This window comes from Myiozetetes cayanensis, unplaced genomic scaffold (assembly GCF_022539395.1).
Source record: "Myiozetetes cayanensis isolate MyiCay16 unplaced genomic scaffold, myiCay2020 scf7, whole genome shotgun sequence".
In the NCBI taxonomy this organism is placed as follows: domain Eukaryota; kingdom Metazoa; phylum Chordata; class Aves; order Passeriformes; family Tyrannidae; genus Myiozetetes; species Myiozetetes cayanensis.
The window spans coordinates 11,948,774-11,965,688 of record NW_026087964.1 but is presented as its reverse complement, the minus strand read 5'-3'; the positions used below and the strand labels follow the sequence as shown (position 1 = coordinate 11,965,688).

General features: G+C 39.4%; 1 protein-coding gene across 3 annotated transcripts in view; it reads left to right on the top strand.

The window, feature by feature from the left end:
* FBXL5 (F-box and leucine rich repeat protein 5) overlaps positions 1-16,915 on the top strand; it is a 35,607-nt gene that overhangs the window by 15,935 nt on the left and 2,757 nt on the right. For all 3 annotated transcript variants that reach the window (XM_050338411.1, XM_050338412.1, XM_050338413.1), the window contains exons 5-10: positions 1,203-1,385; positions 3,730-3,855; positions 4,551-4,699; positions 4,903-4,985; positions 6,854-7,576; positions 10,340-10,488. In XM_050338411.1, coding sequence (XP_050194368.1) covers positions 1,203-1,385; positions 3,730-3,855; positions 4,551-4,699; positions 4,903-4,985; positions 6,854-7,576; positions 10,340-10,488 — 1,413 coding nt within the window. The remainder of the gene's footprint in view (positions 1-1,202; positions 1,386-3,729; positions 3,856-4,550; positions 4,700-4,902; positions 4,986-6,853; positions 7,577-10,339; positions 10,489-16,915) is intronic.

The following is a 16,915-nucleotide window of genomic DNA, read 5'->3' as shown; positions in this document are numbered from 1 at the left end:
CATTCTGTGAAATACTTTTGAGTCTTAACAGATGAATGTGACAGAAGTAGCCTTAAGGCATTACTTGCTGTTAAGTCTAGCTGGAATAGCGGTTTGGGGACAGTAGTAATTCTGCAAAGGTTGTGTTTTACAGGAGAGTATGTCTCTTGCATTCATTTTTTTATAAAGGGAAGAAAGTAATACAGCTTGCAGTCCTGTACAGGTCTAAACTGCATTTTCATGCAAAATTCTCTGTAATTTACCTGCAGCAGCATGCTAGGTGTACAAATAAATATTGATCCATCAAGTGAAACTGTATTTAATTTCTGAAGTAGCAGTAGGTTATCACAGGGTAAAGTTTATATTATACTCACTTTTGAAGGTTCTTCGCAAAAACAAATTTGATGCTTGTCTCTCTGTAAAATCTTAGGTACTTTAAAAGTAAAACTCTGTTAATTTTTGAAACCTACTATTTCTAAGGACTCCTGAAAACTCTTTTAGAAATAATTTTTTCTCAAGGAAATTGTCCTGTAACAAAACATTAAAAATCTCTTAAAATGACAAAAAAACTCAATAATCAAAGCTCTGAATTTGTTACCTTACATAGTTTGCAGTTCTCTTTGTACTATGATGATAGGGGAACTACTGGAAATGGTTCCTCCTGCTGTTATTACATTGAAGTAATAATTACAGTGGTCAGAAATAAAATATGAGACAGCTACAAAGGGTTGAGCATGGACTTCTGGCTGTGTCCTAGTCGAGAGGTTGTGTGCTTTCAGTGGAGTGGTCCCAGCTGGTAGGTTCCGTGTGCTGGTACTGTTTCCTGGGAATGTAGCAAACCAGGTACATGTATCATCTGTGACGGAAGGCATTTTTTTAAAAAGCATTTAATTTATAGCAGGTACTACTTTTATCTTCCTGCAGCTGAGTAGCAGCAATTTACTTTTGTCCAGGGCTTTTTTGAAGCCTGGGGTGGTCTGGGTTGGAATAAACGAGCCAGTTGAGAAAGTGGCAAACAGAAAATTGAGCTGTTGTTGCTGTTCGAGGTGTTATTACAGCGAAAGCTTTTCAAAGCTACACTGATACTTATTCTTTAGCAAACAATTGATGAAAGTTTTTAGGCGCTATTTTTTGTCGTCGTCCTGGTCAAAATGTGAGTTCCACTGCTGTTGTTTAAAGCTGTGAGGCTGTGCGGCACTTAACACACGCTTTCTGTATTTCAGAAACTGAAGTAACAGGGCACAGCACAAATATTACTAATCTCCCTCCTGAAGTAATGGTGACCATTTTCAGTTACCTTAACCCTCAAGAGTTATGTCAGTGTAGTCAAGTAAGCACTGAATGGTCACAGTTGGCTAAAACTGGATCTCTCTGGAAACATCTTTACCCTGTTCGCTGGGCCAGAGGTAAGTTAAATTTAATTCCTTTGAAAGCACTTTTGTAGTCTATAAGGAGTGTTTTAGAATAGGCTGTCACATACAATGAGCCTGACAGCTGAGCATGCTGGGTGTAGCTTTCTGACAAGGATAGTGTCCTGAAACTTGATTAAATGTTAAAAATCCCCAAAACATACTTCCATCTTGTAGAATTTAGAAACTAGAAATTGTCGTGGTTGTTACTCATGAGTATATTTTGTATACAAACTGTTGCCTAGTTTTGCTGAGGTTTGTTTGCTTGTATGAATGCTAGCAAGTATATTCACTAATACAACGTCTGAATTATTTAAGAATCTAAGGAGTTTTGAGTTATAAATGCTACTGTTACACCTATACCAGTAAAATGATTTCATTAAGTTACTAGGTAACATGGATTAGAAATGGATTTCTAATGTTTCCTCATAATATAGTCTTCACTTTTTTATATTCAAACTTAAAACGGTATGAATATTATTTTTAATATGTATTCTTTAGATAGATTACTTCAAAAGCTTCTATTGCAGGAAGGACTAAGTGTTTTTATAACTTTTGTTTCTCAAATTCTTCTGTTAACTTCTCAGTATGAAATTTTAATTAAGACCTTTGCAAAAGTACCCTTTCAAATAGACAAAATACTCTGTTATTGCACTGAGGCCAGTTACGAGTCGTCAGAGTGTATTTGTAGCTTTATGTCCATGTTTATGTCAGTATTAAACAATCACTGGGGTATGGCACTGCAGGCTTCACAATTGCTGCCATATCTATACTTCAGTAAAAAGGAGACAATTGTGCTGTTTAACAAGTATTTTGTGTGCCTTTAAGATTTTAAGAGAGAAAGTTTTTGAGATACATAAAGGCTAAAAACTTTCTCTTGGCCAAACCTTTATGACTTCTAAAATCCGTACAAGGCAGAGAGGAATTAAATAATGTTTTGGTCTGAATTAATTTTCTGTTTGGGTAAATCTTACTGAAGATGATAATTTGGTTCCTGACCTTCAAAAGACTGAGTAGATGAGTTTCTGAGTTAAAATTCTTCAATTTTCATTTAAAACATAGTTGTCTTGATAATTCAGTGGTGCACACACACACACACAAAATATTTGGCAGCTGCCTAAAGTGAGTGCTTCTAGACCTGGTTTTGGCACAGCAGGAAGCTTGGTCTCATGACATACTGCCTGTACCACTACAGTTGTTTGTGCAGGAGCACTCTAAATGGTGTGGAAGCTTCTCAAAAGAGGTTTACTACCAGAGGGAGGGGAAAAAAACATAAAATTGTAGTTTTAGGTAGGCTTAGTTATTTCGACCTCCTAATAGAGAGGGCTTCTGAGGCTTTTTATGTAATATAAAGGTGGGTTAAACATAACAAATATTACCAAAACCTTTCTGTTTACAGTTGGGTAACAGTGACTTAGGATTTCGTTGTCGTCTGTGTTGCTCATATAAGAAACCTTGTTCTTTTAGATGCTAATCAAGAGGAGTTGCTCTGGCTTTAGGAAGAGTAGGGTCCTCTTCTACTGCGAGATGTAGAATAAGGTGGTTTTGTTTTTAGGCATGTCTGTATTGAGGGAGGCAACAGACATGCTTATCCTGGGCCCAACACTGCAATATACCCAAACTAGTAAATTAATGCCTGTGTAGCAACCCTTGGGGACAGGGGGTGCCCTGCCAGCTGAAACAGTGCAGCTGTTGCTGATCTTCACATTCATCCAGATATTCTGAAGAATTATCGTGTAATGATTTGAGTCATACGTGTGTTATAAAATACACATTGAGTAGCTGTTGTAAGTAGGGTATTTACTGAATTTGGGTTTCATGATCTTGGAGTTGTCATGTGCAGTGACTAAAACCAGGCTAATAAAATACATTCTGGTTGACTGCATATTATGAGATTCCAGAGGAAAATGGAGGTGTGTTCAACCAAGTGTTATACTACAAGTTGATGGTTTAGTTTATATGCCAGAAAGAACTTCAGCACCTGGACAATCCAAATATGCCATGATTGTTTCTGTTGGTTTTTTTTTTTTCTTTCTGATCATACTGGTCCCTACTAAGCGAAAAAGGACAGCAGGCATGTCTCAGATTAGCATAATAGGCTCTCAGTTCTGTGATGGTACTGAAACTGTTCCAGGAATCTTTTGAAGCTTTAAGATATAGATCAGACAAAGAATTATGTCAAAGTTCAGTCCAGCCTTAGTTGAGATGAATGCAAAATTCATTTATGTCTTCAAGTCAGATCACAGTATACTGAGAAGTTACCGTTGCTGTTTTCTGCTGTGATGAGAAATTTTGATTAACTTCTTTTTTCTTCTTTTTTTGGGGGTATGGGGGTGAGTAGGTGACTGGTATAGTGGTCCTGCGGCAGAGATTGAGACAGAACCTGATGAGGAATGGGTGAAAAACAGAAAAGATGAAAGTCGTGCTTTCCAGGAATGGGATGAAGATGCTGATATAGATGAATCTGGTAGGTAAAATGGATTTTGGTGAATTGTTTTTTTCCCCTGAAGATAACATAGCTGTAAGAAATAAATGAGCTGAGTGGAACAAAAAGGGGAATGGGCATTGGTGGGAGAGAAGCAGGCAGCTGTTTTTAATGAGTGGAATTAATTTGTCTAGGAAAGAGCAAACTTGAGAGTAAGTAAAACAGGAGTTATGGGGATGTGTCTGGAGTTAAGGAAGTAAAAGCTAGACTTAATCTCTTCAGGAAGTTTGGATGAATCATCTTGTCTCCTAATGCACTCTAGGTCTAATTTAAAATTGGTCTTAAGCTGTTATATCACGGGATATGAAATGCCGTTTGAATATAGTATTTCATTATAAGAACTCTGCCTGAGGCAGCCCTGAGCGATACATAATCTGTAGTAAACACTTCTCCAAGTCCTTTAATGGTAATTTTCTTTTAAGACTCTTAATGGTCTTACTTGCTGTTGTAGTTAAACTCTTAAGGACTGTCAGACAAACATCTACTTTTTAAAGAGGAGGCTTAAGTAGTCCATCGAGCTAGAATTCAGAAAAGGTTTGAAGTAAGGTACCTTCTGAAACTTATGCCTTTTTAAGCTTTCTTTAGTTTTCCAATAACTTGTTGGGTATAAGTTGGCAAGGTGAATTCCAAATGGCTCAAAGCATATTTAAATCTTTCTCTTTGGGTTTATTTTGCAGAAGAGGCAGCTGAAGATTCACTTGCCATTAATATAGCACAGATGGAAAAGCGTTTACTTCATGGCTTAATTCATCATGTCCTCCCGCATGTAGGCTCCTCAGTGAAGACGTTGGTGTTGGCCTACAGTTCTGCAGTGTCTAGCAAAATGGTGTGTAATTTGAAACTGGCATTTAATAATTGACTGTGCAGCCCCTAATTAATAACCCTAATTAGTTTGCTTGAGTTCAAAACGCTTGAGTAGTGAACATGGGTTGCAGTTCAAAAGACTGTTAATTTACATGTTGTCTCTCAGTGCTGTGTGCAGCCTTACTGGCCTGTGTCTTGACTGATTATTTTCCTTTCCTTTTTCAGGTTAGACAGATCTTGGAGCTTTGCCCCAACTTGGAATATTTGGATCTCACTCAAACTGATATTTCAGACTCTGTATTTGAAAGGTTAGATAATTGTTGTTTCCTTTAAAAAAAATAAATTGAGGGGTGGGAGAAACATTCAAACATATCTTAGTCTGTTGCCAGTACAGAAAGAAACAGAAATCACATTCAAAACTCCCACATAACTAAGAACTAAACTAGAGTAACAAATCAATGAAACATCAAGTGAAACGTGTAACTTTGTAGTGGCCGTTTAAAATGCTCTGTTCACTATTGGATGTTTCTTACCAGTCAATGTGTAAGCTGTCCATAACAATAATTGTGTTTTGTTCTAATATTAACAATGATTAACTTGAAATTGTCCATAGATTTTTATGGAGTCTCTCAGTTAAAATGTTCACTTCGTCTGATATAGCTGGTAGGGTTTGGAATACTGCTGTTTGAGACACTGATCAAATGGTACGCAAAGATTTAAGGCTTAGGTGGGTGACTTCAGATTCCTGAGTTTAGCTGAAGCCTGCAGAAATGTCACTGATGTCGGGATGGTGCATGGATGCAGAGCCTGCACCAATGGGTCTTACTGTGGTAGTGAGACTCAGCGGGTATTTCAGAGTTCTGCATTTACATCATGTACTGCTCTCAAGCTTTATATGTGAGCAACACAGAAAATTTTACCATCATGGATGCTGGTAGCAGCACTCTCTGCAGCTTGTACTGCAGAGTTTCAGTTGAAGTTCCAGTTGAAATAAAAGCTTTATAGAATTTCTGGGGCTCAGAAGTCAATCTTTGTGAACCTTTGTCAATATCTAGTGAAATTTACCTTACTTACCACTCCTCATACATTTGTAGTTCCAACACTCCAATTTGTAACTCAGAAAATGAGTTTGTCTTGCTGTGAATATAAATAATTGCTTATAGAAGGTAACTGATAGTTAACATTAACTACAGATAGGTGGTAAAGATCAGTTAAATCAGCTATATACTTTTTTAGCTAATGTAATAATAATAACTGTAGATAAAATTTCTATTTCACTTGAAAAAGATAAGGCTGAAGGAGCGAGGTTTTGTTACCAGGAAAAAGTCTGATCTCTAATTAATTATGGAATAACTAGTATTGTACACAGAATGTGTTTCAGGAATCCATCTAGTCTTCCTGAAAGAAATGGGAAATGACAGGAGGATAGATATCTAGTATGCTGATCATTGTATACAGTACAAGCCAAGCCTGAGAAACTCAAAATACTAGAAATTACAACTGATATGTAATATTCTCTCAATGCCCCATCCGGTTCCAGCCCCTTGGGTCCATTTTCCCTCTCTTGGGCTGGGCTGTTGTGACTCGCCAACATCACCTGGGCCAGTTCAGGGGTTGGACTTAATGATCTCGTGTCTTTTCCAACCCAGTTGATTCTATGATTCTATAATTCAGTTGAAAGTATTATCTCAGCTGTACTTTTTGGGGGTGGCTGTGAGTGAAATTTGCTAGTTCAGTATTTTCAGCATCCTGAGAAATTAACTGTGATATCTAGTAACTCAGATGTCTCCTGGTAGCTTCTGTTATGTATAATGCAGTTGGAAATTGTTATGTATGTATTCACTGCTTGCAGTCTGATCTATTATTAAAAAATTTGTTCAACGTATGGCATGTTTGGACTTCTTTTAAGTCTCAGTATATGGAGAAATACAGGTTGTTACTGATTTATTGGTTGATATCACATTTCTTTAAACATAATTTTTCTAGGCATATGTACAGCACTTGGAGTATCAATTGTAACCACTCTGGGGTAGTTTTTTTAAATATTCTGTAAATTAGTATAGGTATTTTACTTGTGAAATGTACTCTTGTATATTTAGCCTTAACAGCTATTTTTTAACAACATAAAAAATTCCCCAACCACCAACAAACCAAACACTTCTTTTCCTGATTTCAGTTGGTCTTCAGTTGGCTATTGTCAAAATCTACGCCACCTTGATCTGTCTGGATGTGAAAAAATTACAGATGTTGCTATAGAGAGGATTTCCAGAGCACTGGGTATCATATCTACTCATTATACCAGAGGTATTCTGAAAAGCTGCAGAAACAGGAATGCTAAGTCTTCATGGAAAAACAAAGAGATTACTCTGCAGACCAACCAGAAGTATAATTGTTTGCATGAAATCAGCAATGAAAACCTTGTTGAGGGAGGAGGCAGTGAGCAGCATTGGACTAGACCTGATGGCTCGGACAGTTTCAGTTCTGCTTATGTGTGGATGCTGGATGCCGATGATTTAGCTGACATTGAAGATGCTGCAGAGTGGAGACACAGAAATGTTGAAGGATTTTGTCTTATGGAACCAACATCCCATATTAATTGTTCTGCATCGTGCTACAGTAGAGACATTTATGGGTTAAGGACTAGAGGGTGGCAGCAGCACTGTGCTTCTACTGACTTGATTTACTGCGGTCACTCGTTTTGTTGTGCTGGGACAGCACTAAGAACTATTCGAGCACTTCCAGAGTCCTCTGCACTGTGTAGAAAACCAGTAAGGACTAAACAGTCAGAGAAAAAAGACTCTGCATACTCTGGGAGTGAAAAAACAGATGAAGAGACCGCTCGAGTTCTTCAGTTTCTCAGTCTGTCAGGATGTTACCAGATCACAGACCGTGCTCTCAGGTGAGGAGACATTTTTGAGGTATTTTGCTGCACTATGTCTTTTTCTGATTTTATTTGTCAGGGTCATTCTGGGGTGAATCTGCCTGATTTCAGTAGAAACATTTTTATTGAGGAAACTCTGGTAAGTGTTAAGTGGTCTTTGCTTCTTAAAATATTTATAGTATTAGACTCCAGCTTTTCTTCTGGAGATTTAAGAACAATAAAATCTTTCAGATCTGTCTTCTGAAGTCAAGTATTTTTGTGAATTTGTTGTTCTAGGCAGTATTAATGCTTATAGATTTGATCTTTAGTAATTTTTTGTTAGGCAATTGTGTTGACTCACCAATTTTTTCATTATGTCTGTCAACACACTTGAAACTTTGTAAAACTGGAGTAATACCTGTTTACCTGTCTGGATAATGACATAATTTATGGACAGACTGAATTGATCAGACGAGGTCGGTTGTATGAGGTTCAGTAAGACAAAGTGCCAGGTCCTGCACGTTCCCAGGCAGCGCTACAGGCTGGGGCAGAGTGGCTGGAAAACTGCCCTGTGGAAAAGGACCTGCGAGTGCTGGTCAACAGTGCCTGAACGTGAGCCAGCAGCGTGTTCTGGTGACCAAGAAGGCCAGTGGCATCCTGCCTTTTATCAGAAATAGTGTGACCAGCAGGACCAGGGCAGTGGTTTTCTCCCTGTACTGGTGAGCACACATCTTGAGTTCTGTGTCCAGTTTTGGGCCGCTCACGACAGGAAAGACACTGAGGTGCTGGAGCAAGTCCAGAGAAGGGCAGTGGAGCTGGTAAAGGATCTGGAGCACAAGTCTCATGGAGAGCTGTGGTTGTTTAGCCTGGAGAAAGGAGGCTCAGGGGGACCTTCTCACTCTCTACGGCTCCCTGAAAGGAGGCTGTATCCAGGTGGGGCTTGGTCTCTTCTCTGAGGTAGCAAGAGGAACTGACTTCAAGTTGCACCAGAGGATGTTTAGATTGGATATTAAGAAAAATTTCTTTGCTGAAAGGCTTTTCAAGCCTTGGAAGAGGTTGTCCAGGGAAGCGGTGGAGTCACCATCCCTGGAGGTATTTAAAGAGTGTATAGATAAGGCACCTGGGGACATAGTCTAGTGGTGGACTTGGCAGTGCTGGGTTAATGGTTGAACTTGATGATCTTGAGGATCTTTTCCAACCCAAATGATTTCCAATAATTTTATATGTGCAGAACATTTAAAATATGACTCCATATAACACTTAAAGAAGGAGATAAAATGTTTGACTTGAATATTAAGATGGCTTCAAGAGTTACAGAATTCCCTGTGATTTTTTACCATTGATACTTTGTATTGTGTCAGAAAAATGTAGTTACTTCTTCATACTGAAAATGGGATGAGGCTGAAGCACTTGCAGCTGCCTGATCAGGTGTGCTGCAGCACTTAGAGCTAATTAAAGCTTCTGGGAGTGGGAAGGCTTCATGCATGCCTGTGCTGTTTGCTGCAGTTAATTGAGAAATAGCGTGAGGTGTTGCTGGTGTCAGTTTGTCTCTCCTGAGAGTTTGTCCCCATTTGATGTTCACAGGTACCAGCTGTTCAGATGTCTCTGCAGTGGTTCTTCCTACTCTCTTTCACTTGCCAGTGTTACTCTTGCTCAGAGTGAGCTTCAGATATCCGTGCTTTGTGTTGGAGCTTGCTGTTTTTTGGGTGTTGAAGTGGACGAGTACTGCTGAGTTTTGCTAGGTGCTGGTTAGGTTGTGCTGTGTGTAGTTTGTTTGTTACTGCTCTGGTTTTTCATGACTCAGTAATCTGGGACCAAAGAGAGATGTGGTCTGTGAGTCATGGGAAGGGTTTAGTTGTGTTGCTGGCTTCCCATTGGTGCTTTTAGGGTAAAAGACAGTATTTAGGAGCTGAGAGTGTGCTAAAACAAGTGTGTCTTGCAATCACCAGATAGTTGGGGTCCCTGAGGAAAGACAGTGAAACCTCCTAATAGAAACACTTGCAAGTTCATAGAAAAGTCATTACCTGATAGCTGGTTTTGTGGTCAGCAGTTCTACTTCTGCCTGCTGACAGGAGGAACTCTTACCTCTCTGAAGGCATTTCCAGTTTTATGTCCTGGTTTGAATCTGCAGTTTGGTGATTCAGACTAGGTGGTTGTTTTCAGGCGAGGGAGCTTGTTTCTGCCTGAACTTGTGCTGACTGCTCTGTGAGGTCCCAGAGAAATGAGCAGGCTAACTTGGAGTATTTGCTCAGGTGTGGTACGTCCGTGTGCCTGTTGCATCAGCAGCCAAATTCTCTTGCGCTTGGAGAAAAAAAAGAGAATTCCACTTGATTAATAAGGTGTGTTGGCAGAGAGAAACTCTGCTGTCAGTTCTAGGAAAACACAAATCTGGATTCAAAAATAACTTTAACCAATGTCATGTTTTTAGGGTGAGATGAAAAATATACATCAGCTAGGAAACCCTGCCTAAATTAGTGGTGTTTTGGAGAAGAACAGCTTGGTAGTTCTTTGAAATGGTTGTCTCTGGTGTCATTCATAAAAAAGTGATTAACCATTTACGTCTGTCAGAAGGAATTGTTAGTTTCTAGAGAAATCAGTTAATTTTTCAGATCTGTTAGCAGCTTCAGGGGTGATCCCCTATTTAGGGTAGAGAAACTGCCAGATTTAAAACTACATGGTTTATTAGAGGTGTATTTTTTTTGTTACAAGGAGCAATTAGGTCTGTGATGGGGTGATGTAGTGGAGTGCTTGTCAGTCTAGTGCTGTGCGGGCTCTTAACACATCTCTTCTGTCTGTCAACAGGGCATTGACTCTGGGAGGAGGACTGCCACATTTGGAACACCTGAACCTCTCGGGGTGTCTCACTGTAACTGGTGCAGGCCTGCAGGATTTAGTTTCTGCATGTCCTTCTCTAAAAGATGAACACTTTTACTACTGTGACAACATTAACGGTAATGTCTTTTTATGAGGATGTGATGCTTTTCTGGGGAGTGATGCTTTAAGGACACTTTAAAACAAAACAACCATCAGAACCCCACTTTTTTTTTTAATGGCTGCATAGCACTGAGTTTCACAGATTAATTATGAAATGACAACTGTTAAGTCAGTTTTTCCTCATTTGTTCTTTTAGGTTGTTTTTTTTTCCCTTGACACTAGTAGAGTTCTATATTACCTAGGAAAGCATTTTTAGTCCCTGTGTCTTGTAACTTAATTTAGGGCAAGTAATTGGGGCTAGAAAGTAAGTCTTCATAGAGCTGCTAATGCACACTTCCTCTCTTCATATGTTCCCTGTAAACCATGTAGTTGTGTGTTTTCTTTATGGTCATAATCTCAGATGGAGGCTTCATTAGGTTGGTACCAAAGCAGTGATTTTTAGGAAAGGAATGACTTGTGCTTTGCCATGCAAACCTCTCATATGACACTAGTTTTGGTATAGGATATTTTTGATCCTCCCATCATACGGCCTTATGGAAAATGTAGTTGGTTGTTTTTTTCTTGAGTCAGTAACTTAGAGATGGATTTAAGTTGGAGAAGGATCTCAATAAATGCATGAAACACATTCATGGTGCAAGTCTTTTCAGTGTTCACTACACTGGAATTCAGTCTATTAGGTTGGGTTCAGTAAGCATTCATAGGATTACAGATGGGAACCGTGGTGTGACTTGTATTCCATGTGTGAATTTAAAACAGGTAAGTGCAACAGAAGGCAAAGGAAAAAGATGATAATAACTGATTATAAGATCTAATTGTGTGCAAAACAAAATTGTATTCCCTGGTAGTTCACGGTGTCCAGCTCAATAATTTGCCTCCATATTGAGATGTAGTCCCAGCCAGGGTACCGGATACCAGAGCTTTCTGTACTGATATTTGGGTATTCAGTCCATTGAAACTAATATAAGATAATGCACTTGGATTGGATCCTAATATTAGAAATTAAAGTATTAAATCATATTTTACTTCCATAAGTTTTGCACTTTTTGCACTTTTTTGGCACTACTGCTTTTTTTTGTTTGTTTTGAGGCACTTACCTTTTGTTACTTCTTTCTGTTCCATCTAGACTAGAGCTTTTAGAAATCTATTTTCTATCATCTTTCATTTCAACCTGAAAATTTTAAAGCTCTTTTTTTATAAAGCACTTCACTGACTCTTCTTCCTGCATTAATGTTGAGTTTAAAGATGTCTTGAAAGACCAGTTAAAAGCCTTTTCCTTTTACATTTAATTCCTTAGTACTTTTCCTCTGTTTATATTTCTGCCAGTAATACCAGACATGATCTTCTGGTTTATCTTCAAACAGTCCTGTTTCTCTCCTTGTCCCTAAAATACACTGTCATCTTAGTATTATTTTACAAAACCCTAATCTCTGTGTGAGTCCACCACTTTAAAGCTTGGCTGTTCCACAGTAACCTCAAGAAATTATTTATATTTAAACAGAGTATTTTTGAACTATTCTGTAAAGTTGTCCTGATCCTCTTCCTGTTTATTTCCTTCCTTTTACTGCCTGCTGGAAGCTGTGAGCCTGTAAGCTCTGCTTGGTTCTATAAAGCATCACGCAGGCCTTTGGATCAACAGTGTCTCCTGTAGAGAGAAATGAACAGGACAGTGAGGCTGTAATGGTCTGACTTCTCACATCTACTGAGAAGTAGTGGCATCTCAGAAGTTTGTGGCTGTTTTCTTTAAGAATGAAGTTGATAAAAACTTAAAAGAGGTATTCTAAGCAAAATTCTTTAGTGGAAAGTAACCTTTATAACTGAATCCCCTGCAATTTTATCTGGGTGCTGGTCCTTGTATTTTCAATCAAACTTCATTGTGGTAGGGCTATTCAGTGTGAAATTGATGCCTTATTTCACCCTGTGGGCAGCAGGATTCCTGCAATAGCTATTTCTATATCATTTGACATTTCTAAAGCAACGTAGGGAAAACTGTTTCTTTTAAATCAATCCATATCTGAAGCTGTTTGTTTATTTGCACATTTACAGATTATATTTCTAACTGCTGCACAAAGTTTACTGATCTGTAAGCATGTAGAGAATAATGTCATAATTTTCTTTGCCCACCAGCTTATCAATGATTGTTTTCGGGGAAGGAGGCATGTTCTGGGATCGTGTTGGAAAACCTGTTGGTCTTACAGAACAAAAAACGGAGCAAACAGCATGGAATTTAGCCATCTTTAAGTAATAAAGATACGACTTTGTCATCTGCCTGTGAATAAGGGCTTTACTTTTACTTACAGCCTATTTTCAGATTTTTTTTTCTATAAACACTGAGCCTGATGGGACCCCTTACACACAACATCTTTGTTGGAATTTCTTTGTGGAGGGCTTGCTGCACTTGTTTGGTTGGCATGTTGGTTACAGTTTTTGCATTTTCGGCAAGTGCTGGTCCAACCATAGCTGCTCTACTTTTTTAGTAGTGCAAAACTAAAATGGTGGAGCAGCTGTGGTTGGATAGTGTGGGTTTGAGTCTGGGACTGCTGTTGCGTACTCGTAACATGGTGCAGCTTTTGTGAGCAGAGACCATGAATTTGTGCGCAGTTCCAAATTTATTTTATGTTTACTGTTAGTTTGACTTCAGTTTTTGGTGTACTAATGTTTGGGATCTCTCCTTATGTTTTGCCCAATGCTGGAGAATTGGAGTTAGATAACCCTCAGCTGCAGCTGAAAACAAGTCAGTGTACATCCCTTCTAATTGTTGATTTCTTTAAACATCTGAAACAAATTTGGCTGTAGATCACACTGAACGCAATAAGAAGAGTTTAATGTTTGAGTTACTTTTTACCACTGAGAAGTTTTTATTTTCCTAAGGCCGCTCTGTCCAGCTGTGTCCATTCTTCTGACTGCATTCTCAGTTTCAAAGCCTGGAGTGCTGTCAGCTTTGGGATTAGAAAAGTAGGGCTCCCTAATTTCTGCAGTTCTTCAAAGCTTTTAAGTATGATTCACTTTCTAGAGTTCTTTTTAATTATGTCGTTCTCAGGTGCTGTAATTAAAGAAATAGGGCATAAATGAAATAAGGTTGTGATTCTGATGATTCACACTTCTAGCATTTAGAATGTCACTGGTCATAGTTGATCTGTCAGCAGTGGAGACAAGACTTTGCAGTTTCTTTTAACGTATATGGACTAGTGCATGCAGATTTACGTGGGATTAGAGTGTTGTTAGATCACAAGAGTTTGGACTCAGTCTTTAAGTTCTACAGATGACCAAGGTGCTCTCATTAATGTCTGTTAAGTATAACTTTACCAAAGGCTGATAGAGAGTATCACTTAGTAAAATCAAATTTGAATTGAATATTTCTTCTGTATGTTTTTAAAAGCTAATTTATGTATTTATAAGTTATATATATTTATAAATATATATATTTTTAAAACCTAATTTGATCACTTTTTGTGATCTTGTGATACTTGTAATATATTACTGTTGCTACATTCCCATCAAATCGGAGCCTCTTGCTGGTGGTGGCTGTGAAAGAAATTGTCTCTCCTTCCCTCCGTTGTGTTCCTCCCAGCTCATTCTTACTGCCTTCCTGTGGCCAGCATTAATCTTTGTGGGGTAGTTAGTAAACTCAGTCAATACCTGAGATAGCTGAAAGCTTCTTTTTTTATGTTTTTTTTCTTTCTTTCTTTTTCTAGATGGGTCAGGGCTCCATCTTGCTGTAAAGCACATGAATGTTGCTGCTGCCATAGACGAGAACTAGAACAAGTGACTGAGGGAATATGGTGGTGGCAGCCAGTTACCCTACTCTTGGTCTGTGCTGTCATATATTCCTGGTGAAATGCCAAACTTCTTTCTAGGAAATTTGACTTATTTTTGTTCTGCTAATACATGTAAAAAATGGAGTAATCAAATAGCTCTGCTCCTCTCTTACATTGCCGAACGTGTTTATATGTTCACCATGAGTAAACAGACCTCATCTCTATTCTGAGTCACCCAGGCATCTGAGACTCAGATGAGCATTACAGTAATCCAGTTTACAACTAAACCAGTAATGTAGACTGTGCAGGTTAGATGAGAACCTGATTAACTTTGCTTTCCCAGGTGAACCAACCCAAAACACATTTAATTTAGGCACTTCACTGCTTGCACTCATTAAGCCTTCCCAGTCAGTAGAAAGACAGGGACTCTTCTGAAATATACTTCTCTGGATGATCCACTGCATGTGCAGTTTCTTCCCCACACTTCCATTGCATGTTGTTTTAAAGGACTAAAGTTTGGGCTCCTTGTTAAGTCCGGTGGTGATGGTATCTGGATCTTCCCTGCCGTGATGTTTTATCACATGAGCCAGAACCTGACCCTGCAAGCAGCCAGTGGTTTTTTTGCTCTATGTCCCATCAGAACTGGCAAAGTTAATCAAAAGCATCAGCTTGTCCCCAGAACATGCACAGTTCCTGAAGTTGCTGTGTGGAGCAGTGTGCTCCAAGATGAAATGCGTTGCTAACTGGGCTGTGCTAGAAGCAATAATGGCAAAATGAAGGTGCTGAGACTCTGGGACAGGTGGTCCAGAGAAGTGGAGGGAACCCTGTCCCAGGGGCAGGCTGGATGGGGCTCTGAGCAAGCCTAATCAAGTTGAAGATGTCCCTTATTATTGCAGGGGCCTTGGAACTAGATGACCTTTAAAGGTCCCTTCCAACCCAAACCATTCTGAGATTATATGAAAATGATTCATCCCCACTGTTAGGTTGAAATGACCATCACAGTGGACAATACAGAAGGCTCTGTATGCAGTTACCATATTGCTTAACCTAGTGCAGTGGTGAGGTGAGAGGAATTGGGGACCTTGTATACAGAGTCCAAAGGAAACAGGAGAGAGTGGGTTTTTTGGCAAGATTGAAGAGGCCATTTGAGTTTAACCAGAGATAATTCAAAAACAAAGTCCAGCCTGAAATGAGGTCAGCAGCAAAAACTGGGGAAATTGGAGATTAGGAAGCTGAAGAGATGTAGCCAAAGGTCAGTTGTAGTAAATAATTAATAATGGCCAGTCTTCGCGAGCGAAGATCCGGGGAAGGTCTTTCCACCTTCCAGCCTGCGCATTGGATTTTTTAGGTGAGACACAGTGTGCGCGGAACTGAGCCCACCCTTTAATCCTAAGGTTCATCTGCCGGGGCCAAGCGTGCTTGGACGGTGGCAGCGAGGTCCTTAGGACGTAGGTGGGTTGCCTTTAAGGGCAAACGAGCCCCACCTGCCCGGGAGTGGCCCTGACCGGGAATCGAACCCGGGTCTCCGCAGTGATAGCGCGGCGCCTTTACCCCTAGACCACCAGGGGCTCCAGTTGTAGTAAATAAAGTTAGGGAAACAAACCCAGTGTTTGTGGCTATCAAAAGCAAATTATGTGAATTTTGCTGTCTGTATCAATGTAAAAAGAGCAACCTAAGGAGCATCAGAGCTTTTATAGAGGAGATGAATGACCTGATGGAGGAGATCAACTGACATGTCAAAACATAAGTCATAACCAAATAGCCTTACTGTTGAAACAACCAGTAATGACACTTACTACCTTATTATAATAAGAGCATAAAATATTCTTCAAATTATGGGAGTTGTCTCCATATGCTACAGTAGAATACACAGAAAGAATACAGGGGGACAGATTTGGGGAGATGTGTTTGAACTCTGAATATTTCATTTCATCAGAGTTCTTTATCAGAGGCTATAAAGGACAGTCAGTGATGGTATGAGAATTAGACATGGAACAAGAAGTGCAGCATGGGAAGAAGGGTGAAATTTCACTGCAGTGTGCTTAATGTCATTTGTAATTCAGTGCCTAATAAATTGGGAAATGAACACATAGGCTTTTTGGATGATAGAGTTTTTACTTAGAAGTATCAAAGTTTTTGAAAATTTGGGTTGCTCTAAGACTAGTTCAAATTTAAAAACTGAAAGCTAATTAAAGGATAGGAAGAAGGGGAAGGGCTTAATGATCACAGTTAAGGATGGACAGGAACCTGGGAGGGTGACAGCTTTCTCCCCATTCCCCTCCCAAGAGTTCTGTGCTGAGATTAGTCTTACTCAGCATTTCCACTGCTGTCATGGTGTAAGAAATGCACCCAGTAATTTCCAAGGTTTTGAGTGATACTGAGTAGTCCTCAGGTAATGGTACTGCTGCTGATGATTTCCAGGACTTCAGTATAGCTGTATGTCTTGTTATATGTCTGGGTGGTTGGGAATAATCAAACCTTGATTGCATGAAACTGAATTCAGAGCTGGCAGTTGCAACATGGAGATAATGATTTCAGAGAGCTGTTGGTGCTAATTCTGAGATCTTTCCTGTTTGCAGCAGCAGCCAAAAAAACCACCAATGTTACGCATTGTCAGGGTGGTAAGAACAAGGTAGAGGTGCTGCCGCATGGCCCTGGAAGCCTTGGGGCACTCACATGTGGAGTACTG